Source organism: Dreissena polymorpha, chromosome 5 (genome assembly GCF_020536995.1).
Source record: "Dreissena polymorpha isolate Duluth1 chromosome 5, UMN_Dpol_1.0, whole genome shotgun sequence".
Classification (NCBI taxonomy): Eukaryota; Metazoa; Mollusca; class Bivalvia; order Myida; family Dreissenidae; genus Dreissena; species Dreissena polymorpha.
Genome location: NC_068359.1, coordinates 29,969,719 through 29,997,600, shown reverse-complemented (window position 1 = coordinate 29,997,600; position 27,882 = coordinate 29,969,719). Strand labels below are relative to the sequence as shown.

General features: G+C 37.4%; 1 protein-coding gene across 1 annotated transcript; it reads right to left on the bottom strand.

Moving 5' to 3' along the window:
* Positions 1-9: 9 nt before the first annotated feature.
* LOC127881483 (protein jagged-2-like) lies at positions 10-25,123 on the bottom strand. Its single transcript, XM_052429381.1, has 16 exons — positions 24,925-25,123; positions 20,252-20,421; positions 19,320-19,434; positions 18,773-18,930; positions 17,967-18,097; positions 15,223-15,364; positions 14,606-14,762; positions 12,308-12,486; positions 11,565-11,721; positions 11,062-11,216; positions 10,249-10,337; positions 7,857-9,650; positions 6,908-7,043; positions 2,330-2,675; positions 1,319-1,449; positions 10-346 (listed from the first exon to the last, which is right to left on the bottom strand). Exons 1-16 carry the CDS (start codon positions 24,970-24,972, stop codon positions 265-267), a joined length of 3,990 nt encoding a protein of 1,329 aa, XP_052285341.1. The 5' UTR covers positions 24,973-25,123; the 3' UTR covers positions 10-264.
* Positions 25,124-27,882: the final 2,759 nt, after the last annotated feature.

The window sequence follows — 27,882 nt, the reverse complement described above, 5'->3', positions numbered from 1 at the left end:
ATCAAAACATTTCACCTTTGAAATTTTAATTATTATCTAACATTACACATGTAAAAACCACATAAAACACATGTATACATTAATTATGAAATATTTACACAATGTTTTTACATTATTCAAGACCATTCGGATAATATCGCACTGTGGGTTCTCAGCTGCCTAATGTTTTCAGCCAATACCTTCGACCACATAGGCATGCATTTGGTTTTGAGATTAACAAAATCAAGGGTAAGGTCGAGCCCTTTATGAAACCAGGTACCAATCTCACGAGAGACCATTGTAAAGGTGGAGCTCGCCATTGAAGATGGGTTGATTATAGTTGTCATCTGAACTGAACTTCTTGCGTCTGAAAATATAATGTTCTGTTTCCACAAAAAAAATATACGAGTAGTTTGATCAAGAATACGTTGTTGGCACCTGAAAGGGGCCTTTTCACGTTTCGATAAATTGACAAAATTAAAAAAATAAAATAATTGTTTCAGATTCCTGAACTTCTTGCGTCTGAAAATGTTATGTTTCCACAAAATAATTTCTACTAGTAATTTGTTCAAGGATACGTCGTTGGAACCTTCAAGGGATCTTTTCAAGTTTCGGTAAATTGATAAAATTAAAAAAATAAGTTGTTTCAGATTCGCAAATTTGTGTTGTTGTTATGATATTCGTGAGGAAATAGTAATACTGAAAAAGTACCATGCTCTACAATATCCATTATATGAATCTTTTGACGATTTAAAATCCTGAAAATTATAAAGCGTTGCGACGAGAAACGATTGAATAATTTGAAGAGTTCTGTTGTTGTCGTTATATTTTGAGATACTACGAGGATTGCTTATATAACGTATAAAATACATAACTCATTGTACGAGCACGGGTGGCCGGGTGGTCAACGCGTTAGATTTTTACTCCGGGGATCAGTGGTTCGAGCCCAGTTGAGGGTTATTTTTTTCTTTCTTTAATTTTATTCTTGTTTTTTTTTTACTGGAGCTTTTAAGATCAAATGTTTACATCTATCAATATAAAGCATTTAATGACAAACTTCAATACATGCCAAAATCTGGTAAAAGGTCCCTTATAGTCATTAGGGCATGAAACGGTATTAGCAAGCAAATGTTCTTTATTATTATTTATATTATTAATTATGGGTTCTTTGAAGTGACTCTTAAAATATTGTGTTAAGTTCTTCTTAAATACGTGTTATTTTATTGTAAGGTCTGAGCAGTTATTTAACAATAAAAGAAAAAAAATACACACGCATATATTCCTATATATTGGTTTAATTCAGGCATGTCTATGATACCTGACACAGCATTGAACTCACCGGTCCCGAAGGCAACCCGCCGTTACCACGAGGCCGATCATGACGGCTGCAGCGGCGCACACGAACACCGGCCAGTACTTGGACGCCCAACTCTGCACGTGCGTTGTGAAAACACGTGCATTTGTATTACCCTACATACAAACATTTCTAATTGAGAAAATAATCACGAGAGAGTATTTCAACCAATGGAAATGATAATATATATTCTTTCCCCAAAACGGGTTCAAATCAAATCCATTCCATAAACCGGTTCTCAGCATATCAAAACAATCACATAAACATTTGAGGTATTGTAGCCCGTAAATTGTATTTATCCCACTTGTACAGCGAATTCGGTTGATTAAAGCCCCGTTGATTAAAATTTCTGGTATAATCCACGGCACGTGCTACGTTGTTAGGCTACGTTGTAAACAAATGTAGTTCCTTGTATATAACAACTAAACGTTATATTGATGTTATAAAATTTTTGGATATGCAATTCAATATGAATAAAATTGTAATTAATGACGCACGACTCTTTTTCACAAACCGATATTCTGATTTAAAAAAAGGTTATTTGATCAGCGGTTATTTTTGGAACGCGGAGTAATACACTACCCTTGAATACACTACAGTCATTATAAAAGTACGACAAACACTCATTAAAACGCGCAATTATCCAGTTAAACTAATTTTGTTTAAATAAAAAGGTTTACTGAATAAAAAGTGGGATAAATAGAATAATAGGTTAGTGTTGATTATAGATCAGGTTTATCATGCGAGGCTTAGAAACAAAAAGCACGAGCCTTGGCGAGTGCTTTTTCGTTTTCGTGCCGAGCATGATAAACCTGATCTATAATCAACACTTAACCTTTTATTCTCTATATATTGCTGAACTGCTGTCAAAACCAAACAGCAATGTTTTAGTGGTTCAGCTTTGGCGAAACAATTAATAAGTCTTCCTCTTTTCATACCAATAACTATTAATTCTAGTATTATATATAAATGTGATCCATAAAATAGACGTCTTACCACATTAGTTGTAGAAGTAGCGAAATACGATGTATGTCTTATCCCATTAGTTGTATGAGTAGAGACAGACGATGTGCGTTCTACCACAGAAGTTGTAGGAGTAGCGACAGACGATGTGCGTCTTAGAACAGTAGTTGTAGGAGAAGCGACAGACGATGAACGTTTTATCACAGTAGCTGTAGACGTAGCGACAGACGATGGTGCTACGTCGCTAAAAAATACAATGTCAGTAACTGGAATGGGGAACGCCTTGGTGTTGTTGGCTACATCCGCCAATGCGTCCGATAGAGTGGGCTGGTTTAAGAGGATTGTATTGGACTGGACGACCACCTCAAGAGTAGAACCTCTGCAATAAACGTGGTATGGTTCATATGATATTTGGTTAGATATAATAATATTGGACTGGACGACCGCCGCAAGAGTCGTACATGTACCTCTGCAATAAACGTGGTATGGTTCATACGATATTTGGTAAGATATTGTAATATTGGACTGGACGACCACCTAAAGAAAAGTACCTCTGTGCAATAAACGTGGTATGGTTCATACGATATTTGGTAAGATATTGTAATATTGGACTGGACTACCACCTCAATAGTAGTACTTCTACAATAAACGTGGTATGGTTCATACGATATTTGGTTAGATATTGTAATATTGGACTTGAGGACCACCTCAAGAGAAGTACCTCTGCAATAAACGTGGTATGGTTCATACGATATTTGGTTAGATATTGTAATATTGGACTGGACGAGCACCTCAAGAGTAGTACCTCTGTTGTAAACGTGGTATGGTTCATACGATATTTGGTTAGATATTGTAATATTGGACTGGACGACCACCTCAAGAGTAGCACCTCTGTAATAAACGTGGTATGGTTCATACGATATTTTGTTAGATATTGTAATATTGGACTGGACGAGCACCTCAAGAGTAGTACCTCTGCAATAACCGTGGTATGGTTCATACGATATTTGGTTAGATATTGTAATATTGAACTGGACGAGCACCTCAAGAGTAGTACCTCTGTAATAAACGTGGTATGGTTCATACGATATTTGGTTAGATATTGTAATATTAGACTGGACGAGCACCTCAAGAGTAGTACCTCTGCAATAAACGTGGTATGGTTCATACGATATTTGGTTATATATTGTAATATTGGACTACACTACCACCTCAAGAGTAGTACCTCTGTAATAAACGTGGTATGGTTCATACAATATTTGGTTAGATATTGTAATATTGGACTGGACGACCACCTCAAGATCAGTACCTCTGCAATAAACGTGGTATGGTTCATACGATATTTGATAATATATTGTAATATTGGACTGGACGACCTCCTCAAGAGTAGTACCTCTGTAATAAACGTGGTATAGTTCATACGATATTTGGTTAGATATTGTAATATTGGACTGGACGACCACCTCAAGAGTAGTACTTCTGCAATAAACGTGATATGGTTCATACTTTATTTGGTTAGATATTGTAATATTGGACTGGACGTCAACAGTGACGAAGAACATCCATGGCCATGTTTTATGCGAAACATCGATACAGGTGATCACTTCTCATTAGACTAGACAGAATGACATCTTTATGCAAATATGCCACATGCCCACGACGACTCATCAAATGCAGTTTTTTTCTCAGCCTTTGCGGCTCGGATGAGGTTGTAATTTCGGTTCAAGCGCTCGCGTTAACGACGAAAAAATACCTTATTACTAGTAATTTATTACAAGCAATTATCTGTTGCTAGAAACAATCAAAATAATTGCCCGAGGCGTCTAAAGGATTCCAATGTTCGGAGCAATTAAGTAAAAACAATAACTGAAAATGCGCCTGTGTACTGTAGTATTCGTGACGCGAATACCTTCAGAACGATTGAAAATAGCAATGCATGACGTAGCACTTAACTGTTATTTTTGTATTTTTGTCTATTGGCTTTTGCCAATAGACTTAATAACTGCTAATCGAAAAGTCGTCTCGTCGGCTTAGAGTAATATGCAGTAAAATGACCAGATGAAGTAGGATGTTGGCGGACGAAATAGATAAGATAATTAACATTGAATTTTCTTATTCATACAATTTGTCACTCAGAACCTTTTTTTCGAAGATTTTCTTCTGAGAATTTTTCTTAAACCTTTTTAGTAATTTTTTCTAAGACCTTTTTAGTAAAAAAAAGGTTAGTAGAAAAAAACCACAATGTCTTTCATAAAACAATTCTGTTATTGGCAAAAGCTAGATAACGTTTACTATAGATATTATGTTCCGCATCGGCAGATTAAGTTGTCGTGGCCCATTGGTAGCGCATACGCTTACGTGCCATGACGACACGGGTTCGAATATCGGTGACGGCAGTATTTTTTAGTATTTTTTTCTTACTATAACAAAAAAATGTCAGTCTATTAAAAACGATAAAGATTTGTAAGCAAGCATATGTATTATGACATTTGGAAAAATTACTAAATCTGTTAACAATTCCCAAAAAAACGTGGATGAGAACGTGATTTGGATTAAATTGACGTAGTTCCACAACTTGTTTCATATATCATTTCAATAAAAATATTCCTAACAGTTTTTTGCTAACGTTTTGCATACTCAGTTATTAATTTTTAATAAAGTGAATCTCGCCGTATTTGGTTTTGAGATAACATACGTTTTCAATGTTGTTATTAATGGGGTCCGTGACTTTAAGTAGTTTCAACGGGTACATACTTGTCTTGTTTCTTGCAGAAGAAGTTTTTTTTTGGTGCTGTAATATCGTAAAACTTTATGACGGCAAACGTTTACCTTGCGATATTTGTGGATAAAAGAGAAGGGAGGGGGGGGGGGGTAAAATAACAGTATTTTGATATTTATATGCAAATTATGTTGCATATTATTTGAAATTATTTGAATAACGATTAAAAACTTCAGAACGTTTGCTCCAAAATACAACGTGCATGTAATATTTTGCGTATGTAACGAAGTCGGTAAATATAACACAACAACAACAACAACACCATAAAAAGAACAACAACGAATTGGTCCTTTCTGCTTAAATAAAGATGAAGCGAGCCAACAGTATAAAGAATAGTAACAAACAAAACAAGAAAAATAAAGATGTAACTTTAACTTTAGCTTCCGAATGAAAAAGTTGTTTATCAAAAGAAGAGCATAAATAAACGTTAAGCAAATCATAAATAACATTTACATCCGGACATTTACTTGCTCGCAAAATGCCAACCTCCCTTGATAAATATTTCTGATTTTCCGATTGATATAGGATGGTTTGCAATATTTCACCACTTCTATTTACATATGTTTGATACTTATTCTAAAAAAAAAATAATATTTTTGATAGCTTTTTAGATTTTCATTCAATCAACATTTACTTGGTTTAAACACATTAATTCTGGAATGTGTTTTACAACATATGTTACAAGCATATAAAGTTTGTAGGATTGGAACGTTAGCTAGGCTAGTAGGGTTCCTTTCCTCATTAATATATTTACAAACAGAGTGACGGTAATTGCATTTTAAACACATAATATTTACTTCATCAGAAATGTCCATGTGACTTGTTCAGATAACTATCCGAGATTGCAGAATTTAATATTTGTAAAGAACGACAAGTATATCCGTTAGAACGAAAGAAAGGTTGCCGGTGTCGGTTTGTTTTTTTTTTGGGGGGGGGGGGGTATATTTTTCGTGTTTCGTGTTGGCAGGTGAAGGTCGCCAACATAACAACACACCAGAACGACAACAAGAAAAGAAGGGATAATCATTAAGTGATATTTACCAATGAATGAGTGCTTTTCATTGAACCATCTCAGATACATTTAACGAAAACATTTAATAATTAACATTTACATTATTAAAACATATTCGAAATTCGTAGTTTTGTTTCCACTTTAAGATGTAGATCATTAGAAGGAGGTTTATTAGCAGGTCTATCAAATGTTGTATAAGCCGCTTATTTGTGGAGAAAAAACTAATTTAATAGAAGCATGAACAAGAGTTTCGTTTTCCCATTAAGAAACTATTTATACAAAAAAAACATGCGCATAGTAACCAACCTTAGCAACCAACCAAAAGGGCCGATATTATGAGAAACGGTGTAAACGATGCTGATAACTACTTGGAGCATAGTCTCGCCAATATTTTGGCAAAGCATTACCGATTTTAATGCAGTTTTTTGTTAGTATGTCCTAGATTTCACATTAAACTATAGATTGATGTATTAAACACGTATGTTTTCCAATCTTTTCACTTAAAATATTTAGATGTTTTAATTAATAGGGCCGATACTACGGATACACATGCTTAGAGAGAATTTGCAGTTTCAACGGACTGTTTACCCATTTCGAAAATAGTGCGTGTCTTAGTTGGTCACGTGGAATGAAAAACTTCTAAAACCAAATTGTATAAAAGCGGGATCAATCATTACGTATTAAAAACCAGCAACAATAGGGACAAAAAATAATTGTGCGCGCTGCATCAATTTATTTGCGATAATAAAATAATAATAATATGAAAATCATAAAAACACAAAGCTCTAACTTAAAGCAAGACTATGTTATTCTAACTTACCTGACGACACCTTTGCTGAATTGAAAGTTCGTGGAGTTAAACAGGCGTGCAACACAGAACGTGTAGACGGCGGATACGAGCCTCGGAATGACTTCCGTTGAAATGTTGGTCGCGAATGTGAACAGCAAACGTTCGCCTGTCAATAAGAGATGTTCTTATACGTTTGTCAAGTAGCCCAATAGTCAACACACCGCAATAGAAAACGGTAAATTGGACATTGACGAAAAAAAAATATATTAGGCGTTTTTTTATTCGTGACACTAACCCATCTGTATATAAATTCCACAATTATTAGTTTCCTGTGTCAAGTCAGTAATTTCGGATATATGTAAATATATCAAATAAGCAATGATTAGAAAAAATATTATCATAAATAATAATGTTTGATATAAATTTCATTCCCGCCTTTTCAGAACGTGTTCTTTTGATCGATCGTGTTTATTTATATGTACATGTATATTCTTACATGAATATTGTATGTTATATAATTCTTTGGTGTTGTATCTATTTACGTGACAGAAAATAAAGTGTATACATGTATGTAAATATGAAGACTTTGCACTGTTGTATAAGTCTGAATAAAATGTCTATATGTATGTCTGTCTGTTTGTCTTTAACCCATGTATGCCTAGCGTCTAGAAAAAAGGCCGTGGCAAACAGCGTAGACCCAGATGAGACGCCGCATGGGTCTGCGCTGTTTGCTTAAAGGAATTTCTGTAATAAATGTTTTAAATATAGAAATATATATTAGACATCCCTAATTTTGGAAATAAATTGATCCAATTTAGAAGGATGGGAGAGTCCACTAGGCATAAATGGGTTAATGGTATTGCGACATGTATTTTAAGGTACGTATGGTCAAACGTATGGTCGTATAGATCAAACAATATTTAATACCTTTAATGCAATACATAAATAGAAAAATAATCGACTGAAAAAACTTTTTTACCATTTATGACGCTACTCGTCGGTACTTCGCAGTTCATACCAATCCAACCCATCAGGCATGCGCACGAGTAGCTTCCGGGACTATTCGTGCACACGCTCTTATGTTGACATGGATTGGCTCCCTCTATGCACTCGTTTACGTCGGTCCGGCAGTCACTTCCGGTCCACCCTTGGTAACAGTCGCAGTAGTAGGAGCCGTCCGTGTTCACGCACAGTCCCAGCCTGTAACACGGGTCGCCCTTTTCACACTCGTCTACATCATCCTCGCACGATATTCCGGACCAGTTTTCCGTACAAACGCAGCGCGTCTCTTCCTGACGGACAACACACGTGCCATTGTTCTTGCACGTCGTCTGTTTACACACATCGACGTAAGTTTCGCAGTCGTGACCCATGAATCCCGGAAAACACGTGCAGGAGTAATTTCCCGGTGTGTTTCGACACATCCCGTTTCCATGACACGGTATGGTTGTAACCGCCGAGCACTCATTGATATCTTCGGAGCAATTTTTGCCTTGCCAACCCTGCTCGCACGTGCAAGAATACGATCCCGGTGTGTTTGAGCAATTGAATGCATTTATTCCACACACCGGCATTGCACATTCGTCGACATCTGACTCGCAGGAAACTCCAGTGAATCCACCTGCACAGTCACAGTGTCCAGCTGGTTGCTCGTAGCAGGTCCCATGTCCGCTGCAGTTGTTTGTCTGACAGAACACCAGTTCGTTTTCGCAGTGGACGCCCGTGTAGCCCGTATTGCAGACACACTTGAAGCTACCCGGCGAATTGGTGCAGTTGCCGTGTGGACACAGAGGCTTAAAAGGCCCGCTACACTCGTCCAGGTCCTGGTCGCAGTTGTCGCCTGTCCAGCCATCCAGACAGTCGCAGGAGTACGTTCCGGGAGCGTTCGAACAGCTGTTCGCGTGCACGCATTTTCCTCTCGAACATTCGTCGATATCAACATCGCACGTCTTGCCTATCCAGCCTGACGAACAGTTAATACAAAGAAAATCTTCAAATATGTTTGTACACGTACCATTGTTATCGCATATGACATTTTGACAGTGGTCTATCTTCGTATCACACAGGTCTCCAGTGAAGTCAATCGAGCACATGCACAGATAGTCCGGCCCACCAATGTCAAGGCAAGCTCCCCCGTTCATGCAGTTGATTTTCTCGCAAGGTCCAGAGGCTTCGCTGCAAAGCGCCCCGCTGAAACCATCGCGACACTCGCAGCTGAAGTTTCCGATCTTGTTGTGACACGTTGCGTTATTCATGCAAACAAAGCTGTCGCACTCATTCACGTCCGTGTCACAGTGTTCCCCTTGATATCCCAAATTACAGCTGCATTGCTGATCCCCGTTGGTCATCGTACACACGCCGTTTCTGCACCCAGCACAGGCCGTTTCTTGGTTACAATTTACCCCATCGTACCCAATATCACAAATACACCGGTACCCTTCGTCTTTTGTGATATCCGCCATACATTTACCCGAGGCGCACGGGTTTGGATCACAAGCCGGAAGTATGCTATCAGTACACAGCGTCCCCTTCCACAGGGATGCGCAATCGCACTCAAATGAACCGTATGAATTAACGCACGTGGCACTGTGCTGGCACACGTTCATTTCACACTCGTCAATATCAGTTTGGCAATATTTGTCGGTGAAGCCGAAAGGACACTTGCACGTGGAATCGGTGGTGTCCGTTTGGTTAAGGATGCATTGTCCACCATTTTTGCACGGACTCGGGCTGCATGGATTGAACTGTATTTCACATTCGTTACCATACCAACCTAAAATCAAAAATAAACCATTGCGCATAGCAACTTTGGCTGTGTGATAATGACATGCAGTGTATTAAATATTTAAAGTTAATAGAATCGTAATAGACCAAAATAAACACGAATGAACAAAATTAACATGCGTAAGATAATCAACTTTCCATTAAGGTTTATTTTCCATAAAAATAGAAACAGTTTATTTTCCATAAAAATAGAAACAGCATAATAACCGCTTGTTAATTTGTCCCAAAATGATTTTGTAATAGTGCGATTTTTTCAACCACTGTCATGTATTACGTAAGACATTATATTACGTACACTATTTATACCCGTATGATCACTGCGTTTTCACATGAACTTTTGATATGTATAACATAACATGGTTAAGACTTATGATCATCATAATAGTACTATGTCCACCTCAATATTCTATACATTTCTGTTCTGTTTATAACATCTAAGTTACTTTTTGAATTATTGCATATTGTCTAATCACGTATATCGATTGAAAATTCCTGTTTATTTTTGCCATTTCACAAAACATCAAACTTATTGTTGAAAATCAACAATTTTAATACAGAATCTTATTTTAAAAACAATTATTCTTTACCATCCTGACACCGGTCTGTCCCATTATCGGCATGACACAACGGTCCCGAATGGCCTTCCGTACACCAAAATATCAGTCGTAGAGTGATGCTAAAGGGAAAACAGGAACCATATATAGCGTTTATATAATTAACCCATTTATGCCTAGTGGACTCTCCCATCCTTCTGAATTGAATCAATTTATTTCCAAAATTATGGATGTTTAGTATATTTATTTCTATATTTAGAATATTTCTTACAGTAATTCCTTTAAGCAAACAACGCAGACCCTGATAAGACGCCGCATCATGCAGCGTCTCATCTGGGTCTACGCTGTTTGCCAATGCCTTTTATTTCTAGAAGCTAGGCATAAATGGGTTTAAATAGATCTCTCATTGCAATAGGTGTATCCAGGAAAAGCAACCTTTTGGAAAACCCACTAATCTGCTGGTACAAATAAATGTGACCCATTTATTATCCTTTTCAAAATTACACACCGTATCAACTGTCATTATTTAAATTAAGCTATCATTGGTTGATATAATGGACCAGCGTTGTTTGTACCTACGGATAATCCTGGATCAGTCTATTATCGCCTTTATGAAGTAAGTTTTAGTCTCCGCTGACTGGATCAAGTACCATAGCGAAACTTTAATCCGCCTGATGAATATATTACATGGACATGTTCATTATTCCAATTGTGTTTAATTTTCCATATCTTTTTAATCACACCTATGTTGTATTTTTGACCAAAATGTTAACAAAAATATGGTATTTTGTAGATTTTTTTAAAGTAAAAACGTGTTTGTACATAAAATAACTCATTATAGTTTACCTTGCTACGTTGACCATTTTGACCTGTGTTACGTTAGTATTAGTTACGTTCGGTCCCGGAGTTACCGTCACGTTTGCGCTAAGGACGTCAATAATGTCGGACGAATTACCGCCAAGATCGCTGTCCTTTATAATGACGAAAACGCTGGTTACATTCTGAAATCGCCAAAGACATGAGAAATCGAGTATCACGCATATAAACATTCCATATCGGGATCTTGCCGAGTAAACTATTAAAAGAAATGGTCGACAGTCATTTTTAAAATCATAAAAACAATCAAATATGCATTGTCGGTTAACCTTATAGCACGTAATGTGACGTGAAAAGTACACCAACAACATTTATGTGTAATACAGTTGTCATGGAAATCATATTGCTGGGTCCAAACAAGAGCCATTAATTAAGCAAAATTGTTAACGCAAAATATTTTTTTTCGTGTCTTTTCTGTATTAATTAGTCAGCAAGATTTAGTAACATGATACTGTGCCCTCCAGCCGACGTACCTGCACGAGCTTCATGCCGCCAACAGTCGCGTGCGCCACCAGCGCCACGTTGTTGGTGAGGTCCAGGTAGACGCCACCACACGCCGAGACGGATGTGGTGTTCGGGAACACGGGGAAAATGGACACGGAGCCAATACAGATGCCCGCCGATGTCATTCTTGAATATGCAAAATAAATATTTGAGCTTCGCTCTGGCAAAACACGGCGACATGTATGTGCGTAAAGTGTCATCCCAGATTAGCATGTGTAGTACGTACAGGCTATTCAGGCACGACATTTTCCGCTTGTATGCTATTTTTTGCTTGAAGGAAGTTTTTTCTTAACGAAAATCCAGTTTAGGCGGAAAGTGTCGTCCCTAAGTGTCGCACCGACACTTTCAACACATGCATTAAACCCGTTCCCAAGAGTACTTATTTAACCTTATTTAGTCCTTATTTAACTTATGTTGTATAAATTTGAACGTTCATGCTACTTCGAAAAAAGCTATTACTTCTGTAACGTGTCCTTATAAGACCAAAATTATTATTCTGATACTCGAAATACGTGTTGTGCCATTCTAAGGGAAAAAGCATTAAAAATATTATTTCTATAAATATCGTACATGTTTTACAAAATGAAGAATTCCATTGTTTCTATTAAATTATTAAGAAAATGAGTTCGACTACAACACGATATGTCAATGAAATGCAAAACCCAGCCGATTTATACCAGTACAAAACTCAACCGAACTCATCGAGACCTACTCTCCGATGCAGATGGAGACTGACAGGTCACAGGTGTCGTCCGCAGTCTCGCACTGGGAGGTCCGTGGTTCGTCACAGCAGCGTCTTTGGCCCGCCATATCGACGCCATCAAATGACGTACCGGAAGGATTCGCAATATTAAGGATCTCGATACCGACATAGACGTTCGGCTTTACGTGCTGTCGAAAGTGTTGTGAATTATGAGTATTGAAGTTTTCAAATATCATATGGGAGCTATTCTTATCACTTTTTCCTTTTTTTTTCGTATAAATGTATTGTTGTTTTTTAAATTTGTATTTTTATCCCCACGCTTTTTGAAAAGCGTGGGGATATTGTGGTTATCTCCGCCGTCCGTCCGTCCTGGCCACTATCTCCTCCTACACTATAAACACAAGAACCTTGAAACTTACACACATGGTAGCTATGAGCATATGTGTGACCCTGCACTATTTGGAATTTGGATCTGACCCCAGGGTCAAAAGTTATGGGGGTTGGGGTGGGGCCAGGTCAGAGATTTTCACACTGTTTAAATGTTATTTAACATTAACTTCTTCATTTCTACACCGATTTACTTCAAATTAATACTGAACATCTCTTATGACAATACGGTCAATCTCAATTATGCATGGCCCCATTACCAACCCTGGGGCGCCCCGCCCACATAGACCACGCCCACCCAAAATTGCCTTCTACTATAACTTCTTCATTTCTACACCGATTACTTCAAATTGATTCTGAACAACTCTAATGACAATACGGTCAATCTCAACTATGTATTTCCCCATTACCAACCCTGGGGCGCCCGCCTACATAGACCACGCCCACTCAAAATTGCCTTTTACTATACCTTCTTCATTTCTACACCGATTTACTTCAAATTGATACTAAACATCTCTTATGACAATACGGTCAATCTCAACTATGCATGGCCCCATTACCAACCCTGGGGCGCCTTTGCCCACATAGACCACGCCCACCCAAAATTGCCTTTTACTATAAATTCTTCATTTCTACACCGATTTACTTCAAATTGATACTGAACATCTCTTATGACAATACGGTCAATCTCAACTATGTATGGCCCCATTACCAACCCTGGGGCGCCCCGCCTACATAGACCACGCCCACTCAAAATTGCCTTTTACTATAACTTCTTCATGTCTACACCGATTTACTTCAAATTGATACTAAACATCTCTTATGACAATACGGTCAATCTCAACTATGCATGGCCCCATTACCAACCCTGGGGCGCCTTCGCCCACATAGACCACGCCCACCCAAAATTGCCTTTTACTATAAATTCTTCATTTCTACACCGATTTACTTCAAATTGATACTGAACATCTCTTATGACAATACGGTCAATCTCAACTATGTATGGCCCAATTACCAACCCTGGGGCGCCCCCGCCCACATAGACCACGCCCACCCAAAATTGCCTTTTACTATAACTTCTTCATTTCTACACCGATTTACTTCAGATTGATACTAAACATCTCTTTTGATGCATGGCCCCTTTACCAACCCCGGGGCGCCCTCGGCCACATAGACCACGCCCACCCAAAATTGCCTTTTACTATAAATTCTTCATTTCTACACCGATTTACTTCAAATTGATACTGAACATCTCTTATGACAATACGGTCAATCTCAACTATGAATGGCCCCATTACCAACCCTGGAGCGCCCCCGCCCACATAGACCACGCCCACCCAAAATTGCCTTTTACTATTACTTCTTCATTTCTACACCGATTTACTTCAAATTGATACTAAACATCTCTTATGACAATACGGTCAAACTCAACTATGCATGGCCCCATTACCAACCCTGGGGCGCCCTCGCCCACATAGACCACGCCCACCCAAAATAGCCTTTTACTATAAATTCTTCATTTCTACACTGATTTACTTCAAATTAATACTGAACATCTCTTATGACAATACGGTCAATCTCAACTATGCATGGCCCCATTATCAACCCTGGGGCGCCCCCTGTGTCAAACATGCGGCGTGGGGATACACGTCGGCCTCTGCCGCGCCATTTCTAGGGCTGAAAATGAGTCTAAGTTTAAAGGGGCCTAAGCGTCGGATTATAACAAAGAAAACTTCACTAGTCCGTCGGTTTTTACTTTAGCGAGCAAATGCAAACAGCTTACAAAATACTACTTGTTTTGTATTTAGCTACCTTAGTATTAAACGGACATGTATGAGTTTTAGCAATATAAGATTAGCCCTTGTAATTATAATTTGACGTTATCTCAGACAGTGACCTCAGAGCGCTTAAGAGCGTTACCTCGCCATATCCGGTTGGGGTCACCCGCGGACCGGTGACCACCTCGAACGGCAAGTAAGAGGCGAGGGACTCCCGGGTTTCTAGCTGCAACAGCGACTCGAACTCTACGTCTAGCACAGGGCGGTCGTCACAGTCAAGGTTGAAAGACAATGTATTGCTAGGAAACACATGTAAATATTATGATGATATCAACAGCATAAAAAACAAAAACACCTCTGATGATATCCAAACATTAAAAATAAACAATGCTTACATGATGATTGCGATGTTATTAAAAAACTATTTCCATGCATTTAACACAGATACATGAACAATTAGTCCGGACGTCTTGTAAGCGAGGAATTATTGAGAATTTCGTGTGTTTTTAATGAATTTTTCCCTGACAAGTACGTTTGTGGATTTATATTTTAAAAGAAAATAAATATATTTGCATCTGTCATTTTCCAATTTGCTTGTGTTCAAAATGTTGATCGGCCAACCAACGAGAACAATGAAAATGAATGTCTTACCAATTAGAATGATTGTACGGTATATCTTACTTTATCTATGTTCTCATGTTGAACTCGTTTACACTCAAGGACTGCACAAGTGCAGAAATATTGCCTGTCCGCACTCACCTGTCTTCGTCGTACTTGAGGTAGTCGACCTCGGCACGCTCGCCCGGGCACACTTCCTGTCGCACAAAGTGGTTCACGTTGTACGGCAGGTCACGAAACAAGGTCTTGTTTAGCGTCTCGGAGAAATCGAGAATAAGCGCATCTGTTACAATACGAGCGAAAGTTTGAACATGTTCTTCAAAGCAGCTTTAACAGGGTGCAGAATCAACGGAATTTTCAGGGGTTTACACACGGGCTGGACAGAATGTAATACCGTTAAGAACTTTTTTTCAAATATCTTAAGTTATTGAAATACATTTTCAAAAATATCTTTACTGCAGCTGGGTTCCTACTGCCGATCAGATCAACTCGATCAAGCCCGATCAAGCGGTCGGGTACTGGTCTGGTTCAGTCGGCATGAGTGGTCGGGGGCGGTCGGGGGCGGTCGGCATTGGTCGGGCTTCCTACCTGATATTTTTGGACATGTCAAAAATATCGAGTAGCGGTCAGGTAGGAAATGGATCGAGAATCGCTCGGGAAGTGGTCGTGTATAAGTCGAGTAGAAGATCGAGTTGATCGTGAAGCAATCGTGTGGCGATCGGATTGACATCTTTTACACGATCTGTACCCGATCCGCTCGACCTCTACCCGAGTTATTTTAGATCGCAACACGATCCACTCGACCTCTGTTCGATTTGATGTACAGATTAACTAGACTGCTTCCCGACGGCTACTCGACCGTGCACGATCACTTCCCGATTGCTATTCGACCATACACGAGCTCTGTACCCGATCCGCTCGACCTCTACCCGAGTTATTTTAGATCGCTTTGTACGACTGTAGTACGACCATTACAATCTGGTCGTGTGGAGATCTGGTGGCGATCGAGCTTAGGTTCACTTGGTCGAGCTGAGATCGTATAGGGCTCGCGTATATTTCGAGATGATCAAGCGGAAATCGGTAAGATGGTTGAGTGGACGTCATGAATGAGTCGTGTGGGGGTCTTGTGTTATCGACAAGAGGTCGAGAAGAAGTCGTGTATACCCTTTTAAGTCGAGCTTGGTCGGGTTTGGTCGGGAAATTTAGGTGATCGGGATCATCGAGTTGATCGGATCGGCAGTGGGAACCCACTTGTTACAGACAGTTTTCTTGCAGTTTGTTCCGATATCTTAAGGTATAAAAATAAATCCTCTAATACGTCTGAAATCGGTGACAACATTTCACGTTGTGTGAAGCATAACCGTGTAGTACACAGGGATTGTTTTAACAAGAACACAGGCTTCTGAAATAAAGTAATTCTGATGTATTCCACATTGCCATAAGCAGCATAAAAAATCTGTCTCTTATGCACTAGTTTTAATTCTAAACAAAATGTTTTAGAAGGTTATTAAAAAAAAAGGCTGCACCAATGTCCGGTGTGTTTACATCAAGTAACGTTCAATTGATAAGTCACGAGATCCTTCACCCTGTTTAAGTTTATGTTTATGCAGCCTTTAAAGGAAAAATTCCATAACAGCGGAAAGTGTTGTCCCTTAATACGCCTGTGCGGACTGGCCAGGCTAATCTTGGAAGACACTTTACGCATATGCATTATGCCCCGTTTTCCAAGAGCGAGTCTTAAATGTATTCGATAAAGCATTGTTTATCCGCAAATAAACACAATTTAGGAGATTTGTCTATTGGCCTAAACGCAGAGAAAATGCGCAAAATGATCCGATTCTAACATGATCTGACAAATGTATTTGCAACTGAAAAGATTGCTACATTTCACTATGTATACATGTAAAGGATAATTTTGATAAGGGACCTGTTTTCGCATTGTTTATTTAGTTGTATTGAACGATTAATTTGCTTTCCTCATACATAACGTCTGAACTTCAAAGTAAGCCCCCACTTACCTGAGTGCTGACACATGGCGTTGCCCGTCTGAACGTCACAGTAAGCCACCACTTACCTGAGTGCTGACACATGGCGTTGCCCGTCTGAACTTCACAGTAAGCCCCCACTTACCTGAGTGCTGACACATGGCGTTGCCTGTCTGAACGTCACAGTAAGCCCCCACTTACCTGAGTGCTGGCACATGGCGTTGCCCGTCTTAACGTCACAGTAAGCCTCCACTTACCTGAGTGCTGACACATCGCGTTGCCCGTCTGAACGTCACAGTAAGCCCCCACTTACCTGAGTGCTGACACATGGCGTTGCCCGTCTGAACTTCACAGTAAGCCCCCACTTACCTGAGTGCTGACACATGGCGTTGCCCGTCTGAACTTCACAGTAAGCTTCCACTTACCTGAGTGCTGACACATGGCGTTTCCCGTCTGAACTTCACAGTAAGCCCCACTTACATGAGTGCTGACACATGGCATTGCCCGTCTGAACTTCACAGTAAGCATCCATTTACATGAGAGCTGACACATGGCGTTCCCCGTCTGAACTTAACAGTAAGCCTCCACTTACATGAGTGCTGACACATGGCGTTGCCCGTCTGAACTTCACAGTAAGCCACCACTTACCTGAGTGCTGACACATGGCGTTGCCCGTCTGAACTTCAAAGTAAGCCTCCACTTACATGAGTGCTGACACGGGGGTCTGAACTTCACAATAAAACATGGAGGGTGTGGTTAAACTGTCTAGTCCGTAGGCAATCTTCGCTTACCTGAGGGCTAAGTCATGACGTTCCACGTCTGAGCTTTACAGACATGTACAGTGGTTTGCATGGCTTTTCTGCGGACTTTCAGTCCAGTCCATTGTAATCTTCCACTTACCTGATGGCTGACACATCAGTTTTCCCGTCTGTCGCTCGCAGTTAGACATCGGCGGTATGGCTTTGCAGTGGACGTTACAGTCCGGTCCATAGTAATCATTAGCACACCAAAGGTTGACTAAGATGGTCATTCTACAGGAAAGGATCAAGGGCTCTTGATTATGCGTAAAACATTTGTAAAATTATTTCATGCACATATTATTTGCAGTTTCACAGAACATAGATAAGTGGTGTTTAAATTATACTTAGAAGTGCAAAGTGTCCTTCTAAGGACACTAATTATTAAATAAAAAAGAAATTTTCTGGAAGAAAGACGTATTGCAAAGACAGGGTATTGTTCAATATTGGATAATTATGACTACGTATGGTATGAACATATGTTTGGTTTATACTTGGTGGTGAATCACGGGTATTAATAAATATTCACGTAGAAGCCAATCCTCTGGTTATAATTTTTGTTAATTGAGATAATGAACTTGTTATGTTTAAGAGCAGCAAAATGCTTATGTTTAGCAATAACTGTTTGTGAAACAGGATACACATATTGAACATATAAGTGTACGTCTTAACCGATGTGTTAATTACGAGTTAAGAATAGAACAAGTGACAGCAAACAAACGAGATTTCAGTGTTGAAATTGCCATAAACAAAAGGCTATAAATAAAAAAATGCTTTAATTTGATACGTTTAATTTAAAATACATTCAATATTAAAACTCTATTGAAACATTACAGTTCTAATAGTAATCTATATTTTCCGAGTCTTAATTCTTAAGAATCGCTTGATGAGTACGAGTCCGGAACTCACGACGTCTTCCCGACCCAGGAGAAGGTGTGTGTGGCAGAGGCGTCAAACGTCGGCGTCGGCAGGAAAGCGATCTCGTCTATGAGCGTGTCGATGTGGTCGTGTTTCTCCACCAAGCCGTCGTTGTCGGCGTCGTAAACGAACACGAATACGAGGTTTCCCTGAACAGGACGCCGGCGGATTTTATTTCATGCTATTTGGTTAAGCCTTGAAAACTTGTTAGGTTATTTGTAAACACGACGAGGTTCAACATTGGGACTTAGAAAAGACGGTTCTGAACAAAATCGCAAGACAACGAAATTTCGTTGCTCTGTATCATGTGCATGGTATTAGACATTTGTAAATAAAATGCTACATGCTACATGAATCCAGTGCCATACTTTCGGTATCGATAGTATAAACAATCAGAAGGAAAACATGTTATCATTTCTGCTCCACACAACTTCAATGTATATTCAATTATTGTGGTGAAAATCAATTGAAGTCTCAATGTTATCGAACATAACTAACAAGTCTACCTTAACTTTAAAAATCCTTCAAATCTAATAACCTGTTGCCAACTATCCGCCATACTTTCCATGAGGGTTTGATTTTCTAAGTGATTTGTGTCATTTAGCGGCCTGGTTTTCAAGAATGCTCCTTCACAACCCCATTGACCCTCCATCCTGAAAACATGCATGGTAAACATTTGAGATGCGCTCTGTGAAAACGGGGCTTAATGCATTTTCGTCAAGTGTCGTTACATATAAGCCTGTGAAGAGTACACAGGCAAATCACTGGCGACATTTTTCGACTTAAAAATGAATTTCCGCTAAGAAGCGACTTCCTTTAAACGAAAATACAATACAAGCGGGAAATGTCGTCCCTGATTTGCCTGTACGTACTGGGACGACACTTCACGCACGTGTATGCAGTATTGCTTTTCCAGAGCGGGGGCTCGGATTTTGTCTGAACCTTGAAGGTAAAATATTTACCCAAGCCATCGACGGACACGTCTTATCTCATTACGAACTGATCTATATGTCGCAAGAAATGCTTTCGAAGGTCGATTAAATTGAGTTAATTTAGTTTTCAAAGTGCTTAAATGTTTAATCTATTTTGACGACAATATTAAATTGTGTCTTGTTCTGAGAAAACTGGGCATAATGCATGTGCGTGAAGTGTCGTCCCGGATTAGCCTGTGCAGTCCGCACAGGCTTATCAGGGACGACACTTTCCGCTTAAACTAGATTTTCGGTAAAAAGGGACTTCCTTTAAACGAAAAAAGACCTTTAAAGCGGAAAGTGGCGTCCCTGAATTGCCTGTGCGGACTGCACAGGCTATTCTGGGACGACACTTTACGCACATGCATTTTGCCCAATTTTCACAGAACAAGACACAATTGGATAAAAAGAAACATCATAATTTGTAGTCGTATAATCTCAAACTCTGCGGCATTGGGCTTGTTTATAATTGTAAACGTTATGGTACGAGTCGTTTTACCTGCCGACGCATATGTCAAAATATGTGTCACATGTGTCACCGGAAGTACAGTCCGCGCGCTGAGGACCGTCACAGCACTTCCGGGTACTGCCCACAGGCCCATAGGAGGTCCCATTGTCGTTTGAGTAGGACTGGATCTGTACCCCTACCATAACCCTGCCGTCGCTTAACTGAAATCAGAAAACGTTCATGTAATTACAAAATATATTGGTAACTATGGACAATGCAGAAATAAGTAATGGTAACTAAGTGTTACATATCGTTTTTATTAACCCATTTATGCCTTGTGGACTCTCCCATCCTGCAAAATTGGATCAATTTATTTCCGAAATTAGGGATGTCTAGTATATTTATTTATATATTTTTTTACAGAAATTCTTTAAGCAAACAGCGCAGACCCTCATGAGACGCCGCAACATGCGGCGTCTCATCTGGGTCTACGCTGTTTGCTAAGGCTTTTTTATATACCCTAGGCATAAATGGGTTAAGATTCTGAATTTATTAAATAAATATTAAACTATACGGTGGTGGTGTTTTATTATTAATCCATTTTCTTAATATTTTGTGTGTAATTCAAAGTTAAATTAGGTCCTTTCCGAGCCAGAGGCTATATTATGTATGGGTTCGTAGTGTTCCCCAGCATCTTTACCTATATAGCTTACCGGACTCTCGAAAGTTGTGACTAATTTTTTTAATTATGGCTGCAATTTCCATCTACTTCGTTGTTACTAAAAGATTTTTCACGTTTGGGGGGGGGGGGGGGGCAGAGTACCAGGAGCAAACCTAGAGAAGCGATTATTATTGTACCAACCACTGGCCGGGCTCATTATGTATTATTTATTTGAAATGTAAATCACGACTTTAAAAAAAACACAACAACATAGGATTATAAATAAAATAAGCTAAGTTGTGCCTTGCTAGGACATGTCATCATTCATCCAGGACCACAATGGAAATAAGGAAATTCACATTTCCTTTTTTGTGCTATCCTGGGTATATGAGTACTTGCCCTGGTACACTGTGATATGTATTTAATATGTGTTGCAAAACTTTTTTTTCTAAAATGGGAATTATAAACAGAAGCAATATTTATGTCTTTTTTTAACAAATGATAGCTTTATAATTGCTTTTAAGCTCCTGGCTTTTTGCCGATCTGTGATATTTGTATTTCGTGTAATGCAGTAATTTTAAATTATGTTGTGTACCATGCCATATGTAGCTATCTATCTATCTTAATCTATCTATCTATCGTATCGATCGATAAATCGATCTATCGATCTATCTATCTATTGATCGATCTATCTATCTATCGAGCGAGCTAGCTTAGGAGTAGCTAGCGAGCGAGGGAGCGAGCGAGCGAGCTAGCGAGGGATCTATCGAGCGAGCGAGCGAGCGAGCGAGCGATAGATCGAGAGAGCGATCGAGCGATCGAGCGAGCTATCGATCGAGCGAGCGATCGAGCTAGCGAGCTAGCTAGCGATCTATCTATCTATCTATCTATCTATCTATCTATCTATCTATCTATCTATCTATCTATCTATCTATCTATCTATCTATCTATCTATCTATCTATCTATCTATCTATCTATCTATCTATCTATCTATCTATCTATCTATCTATCTATCTATCTATCTATCTATCTATCTATCTATCTATCTATCTATCTATCTATCTATCTATCTATCTATCTATCTAACACTTCTTATTTTAAACGTTGATTATAACTTAGTCAATTTTGCCGTAGTTTAAACTCTTTTCTTGGTTAAATAAGTTCAGTTAAAGGGCTTTTCACGTTTTGGTAAATTGACACAATTAAAAAACAATGTTTCAGTTTCGCAAATTTTCGTTGTAGGTATGATATTTGTGAGGAAACAATAATATTGAACATTAACAATGCACTAAAATATCCACTATATGCATCTTTTAACGATTTAAAACCCTGAAAATTATAAAGCGTTGCAACGCTAAACGATGGAATAATTTGGAGAGTTTTGTTGTTGTCGTTATATTTTGTAATACTACGAGGATTGCTTATATGAAGTATAAAATACATCACTCATTGTGTGAGCACGGATAGCCGAGTGGTGTAAGCGATAATCCTTTACTCCAGAGGTCAGTGGTTCGAGCCAAGTTTAGGGTATTTTTTTTTTCTTTCTTTAATTTTATTCTTTTTATTTTTTTAATGGAGCTTTTTAGATCCAATGTTTATAATATCAATATAAATAGATTACATATTGAATCAGGTCGATGGAGCAAACCAGTAGTTACACCAGTTGAAAATAGAACATGGTTCCTCTGTGCTAAACTTGAAGATGAATACCATTTTATTATGGAATGCGATTTATATAAAGGTTTACGAGATAAATATATACCAAAGTTTTTTCGCACAAGACCAAGTATGCATAAGTTCATACAATTACTTCAAACAACAAACAGAAAAGTAATTAGAAACGTTGGCACTTATATATTCTACTCTTTGAGTTGAGAAAACAGTACGTATATCAATAACATGCTAATCCCATACTACGGATACACTTTTAACACATGTTTATCTGTTTAATAAGTCTGTTGTAAAATATCTCCACTTTCTACTTATAAGTTTATATCTAACTTTTGGCATCCTGTTCTTATAAATTGTAACGTATTTTGCACTTTCTCCATCTATATGTTTATTATCATATACTTTGTATGCGTTGTTTTTGTAATTTTTGTTTGTAAATATGTTGTCCTCATGGTTCTTTTGACCATTTGGAACTTGTGAAAACAAACTATATAACATATATGTTTATTATCATATACTTTGTGTGCGCTGTCTTGCCATTTGTTGCTTGTAAATATGTTGTCCTCTTGGGTCTTTTGACCTTTTGGAACTTGTGAAATAAACTAAATTAAACTATAAAGCATTTAAGGACAAACGTCAATATGCCAATGATCTGTGAAAAGGTCGCTCTATTTTCACATTTCACACTTGACTATTATTCAAATCGCTCTTCCCTTTTCCCGTGCACTTGACTGTTTAATGTCATTCACGCGTATCGAATGATAGAAATCTGTCATTCAATGACTTTCTTTCAAAGATATAAAACTTAAATATATTTTTAATATATGTATTATTATAGATAAATATGTTTTAATATAATAATGTTATATAATTTGAAGTATGTTTCGCTGTTCTAAATTTATAAAGATCTAGAAACAAAAGATTTATTTGACCCAACTGGCCAAATTTAGTGAACTTAAAAAAAAAAAATTCTTGTTAATTAACTTACAATATTACCATTTTCATGACTGATGCTACGAAACTCCCGGAGGTAAAAATAGAAGTATTTGCTGCTATTAAATTAATATTGTATTGAACCCTAACTATAGTGCATATTTATTATGTGTTTTTATTTTGTTTTGCACATGATGTTTGAATACTTTACATTATCATGTTTTCATGTTTGTCTATTAAAATGTGCTTTTTTTGTATTGTACTGATGCACTTTGACTATATTGTGCTAACTTGTATGTAAATGGTAAAAGACGTTTTGCCTATGTTCCAATACAAAACTTGTTGTAGTTGTTTTTTGTTTTGTTTGTATTGTTTGAAATGATGACCGTCGGATCATGCATATATATATATATATATATATATATATATATATATATATATATATATATATATATATATCATTCTTATATTTAAATAGTCATTTGATGTTTTCTTCTTAATTTGAACCACTGTGCTCATTTATAATAAACATGATTGTAAAATAGGTTTTCAGCCATTATCTGTTTGATGTACCAAGATAGAACCCACAAAAACATACGGTTCCAAATGGACAATGGAGATTAAAGTAATGGTTACTATAGTTCATGGAGATTAAAGTAATTGTGGACAATGTAGATGAAAGTTATGGCTACTATGTTTCATGGAGATTAAAGTAATTGTGGACAATTAAGATTAAAGTAATGATTACTATGGTACATGGAGATCAAAGTGATTGTGTACAATGGAGATTAAAGTAATGGTTACTATGGTACATGGAGATTAAAGTAATGACTACTTTGGTCATGTATCGGATTAACGCAAACCTTTATCATAGCAGGTAAAATAGATGACAAAGACGAAGAAGAAAAAGAAGAAGATTACGAATAAAAAGAAGAAAAAGAAGAAGGAGAAGAAGAAGATAACAATCAACATCAGCAAAAATATTTATAAAAAAAAACAAAACGATCAATATAACGTCAAAAAGAAAAACTATATTGTTAGCATAAATAATTATTTTAGTACATATTATTATGGAATAACGGTGGTGCATAAATCCTGGGAAAGAGCGACAGTTATTCTTGTTTTTCGTATTTAAATTAACCACAGTTTAGCTTTAACAAACGACTTCTCTAAGGTTAAATGAAAATAAATTTTGCCAATACAATATTTTGTAAAATTAGTTTATGTTCATTATGGCACTTTTAAGAGGAAAGTTACGTTATGTTAACCATTTTATAGTTTGATAGTTTAATAACGTAAGTTCGAAAAGGCCCAAAGACCCAAGAAGACAACTTCTTTTTTTACAAAAGACAATATAGCATGATCAAGAACACACTGTTGCAAACACAGATGCATCATATATACAATAAAGACCAACGTGAATTGTATTCCACCGTTTGAGATGTACCACATACTTACTGAAATTATAAAACAATATAAAGTCCATACTGTAAGGTGTCCATACATTTTCCACACAGCGTGATAAGCTAGCTACGATTTTAAAACGAAATAAAAAAAACAGTTTAGCTAACGTACACGCCTAACATAATACATGTATTAAAAACTTTGAACGACAACTTAAAAAACAATGGTATAAACAAACTTAATCTATCAGTATACTAACATAGATTGTGAACAGGTTTGTTGTCGAATATTTCATTATCAGTTTTAAAGGGGCCTTTCACAGATTATGGCATGTATTGAAGTTTGTCATTAAATGATTCATAAATGTAAACATTGGATATAACAGCTAACAGTTAAAAAGTAAAAAAGTATCCCCCCAACAGGGCACGAACCCCCGGCCCCTCGGAGTCCTGGAGTAAAAGTCTACCCATTTAGACCACTCGATTATCCGCGCTCATACAATGTCGAATGTATTTGATACTTTATATAACTATCCTCGAAGTTTCACAAAATATAACGACAACAACAGAACTCTCCAAATTATTCAATCGTTTCGCAATGCAACGCTTTATAATATTCAGGTTTTTAAATCGTCAAAAGATGCATAAAATGGATATTGTAGAGCATGGTAAATGTTCAGTTTTACTATTTCCTCACAAATATCATAACTAAAACGAAAATTTGCGAATCTGAACCAACTTTTTTTAATTTTGTAAATTTACCAAAACGTGAAACGGCCCCTTTAAATGCAGATATCGTTCGCGTATCTGAATTATTATTCAATACATGTATCACATGATATACACATGGATTATATAAGTGGTATACATAAGGATGCATAACGTGAAGCATTACATCCGATTTAAACGAAGAATAATTTTGTGTTGATGAAACGGTTTTATTTGTATTGCCAACTTTGTGGTTGCTGTTTTAGATTCAGTATCTTACCATACCGTCATCAATTATGATATGTGAACAGCTAAAACAATGGGTTGCACAGTGTACATTATCTCTACATGAATACAGCAATTGTTACTTCAATCATTATATGTAAATAGTAAATAGTTTTATATATTGTTATGTAGTCCCGATGTATCATCATGACGTAATAGATAACACTGACAGCAGCGCGACTGTTATCTAGTCAAATGTGGATTGTTTGCAGTTTATCATACCATCGCTGACTGTTATCTAGTCAAATGTGGATTGTTTGCAGTTTATCATACCATCGCTTTGATATCTGCCTGATAACGTTGCCTGATATATTTTTTTATATCATGGTCAACAGGAAGTTCCTATATCAGTCAATGTTTGAAGTTACGTGTGGTTTGCACTAAAGTCAACAATTTCTATCAACATGAATCAGGTTTAACAAAACAAACAATTTGATACCAAGAACATACATATTTTTATTCTAGTTTAAAGTCATAAATCACAAAAACGTTTATTTTTTAAAAATCACCACAGCCCGCACTACAGAAGTTAAATGACGTCACTAATGGGACAATAATTCTTAAATACCGATATAGTCATTGCACTCGCAAATGTTGCACAGAAAGTCAAGACAAATGATAACTGTATGCTAATATTCAACTATTTAAACAAACGATTAAACACGCTTATGTCAATATTGACACCATCATTAAAATGTCAATTTCAATACACATCTCCAAAATGGCGGCTACATACTATTCGGTGAAGTGTGTTCTTCGATAAAATTTGTCGCTGCAGTCCATTCCTGATCTCCAATTCAACACGTTTATAATAAAAGCGGATGTTCTCTTCGTATTCATAGTGAAGATAACTTTTTTTCTCTATACGTTGTTTAACATAAGCGATTATTCGTGTCGTCTTTTCAAACGCCGTTGGCGTTGCTACATGTATGTCAACGTGTAAAAGCCGGATCAGCAAAATCAGCGGGGATCCGTACATTTTAAAGCGAGTATATACGATTTTTTTATATTTGTTTAATTATAATAAATTGATAAAATATGTTACAATAACACAAAATAGGCAAGAAAAAATATACATTAAATATAAATTTCATAAAATGCAGCAAAGACAAATTAGCGCCCCGAGTCGATTGTGACGAACATATTTTCCTACAATAACTGAAGCATTCGTCTTTTTATTAGGACCAGAGTAAGTGTTTGTGTGTCGTATGAATAAATATCGTTGCAGAAATTTAAAATGAACCGTTAAACTAAGTTTAGATTCACATCGTACATGAATGATACACATGCTGGCGAATTCGACTGTACAGCCGTTTTCGATTTCAGAATTAAATATCTGGCTTATTTCGCATTTTGCAACACCTGTTCTTCTGAACTTTTATTTTATTTTATATTGAAAGATATATATAATAAGTCTTTTTACACATCTTATATAAATTCATTTATATTTGACAAAATCGTATATACTCGCTTTAAATATAAAAAAATTGATTGTTTTGCAGATTTTTAGGAAATGTGGTATGATAAACAGAAAAACAGGTTACTGTCCCATCGTTTTATAATATATCAGGCTCGGCACGAATAAAATAACGGCTCGGCAAGCATGCCGTTATGTTATTCTAAGCATCGCCTGATATATTACAAAACGATGGGACAGTAACCTGTTATTCTCTATATATCAGCAAACTCCTCACAGCAGTTACTTCCCTTGGGCATGCGCCCGGTCTCTTCTAGAATAAGGGAGACCTTTGCGTAGGAGATTGGTAAATCAGAGTAAGTTATACTCGATTTATATTGCGCAGGAATATATTTAATCGATTAATTATGAATAAGAGATTCTGTTTCGTTTAAGTCCAGTATGTATTAGTGAGGACAAAAAGAAGTACCGTATCTTCTTGACCTATTGATTTAACTGACAGCAGCACGACTTTGAGTCAAATCTGGATTGTTTCGATAAAAAAATGTCCAGTGTGTATAAAAGAATGTCTTTATTAAAACAAAACACATCGTAGTTTGTGTT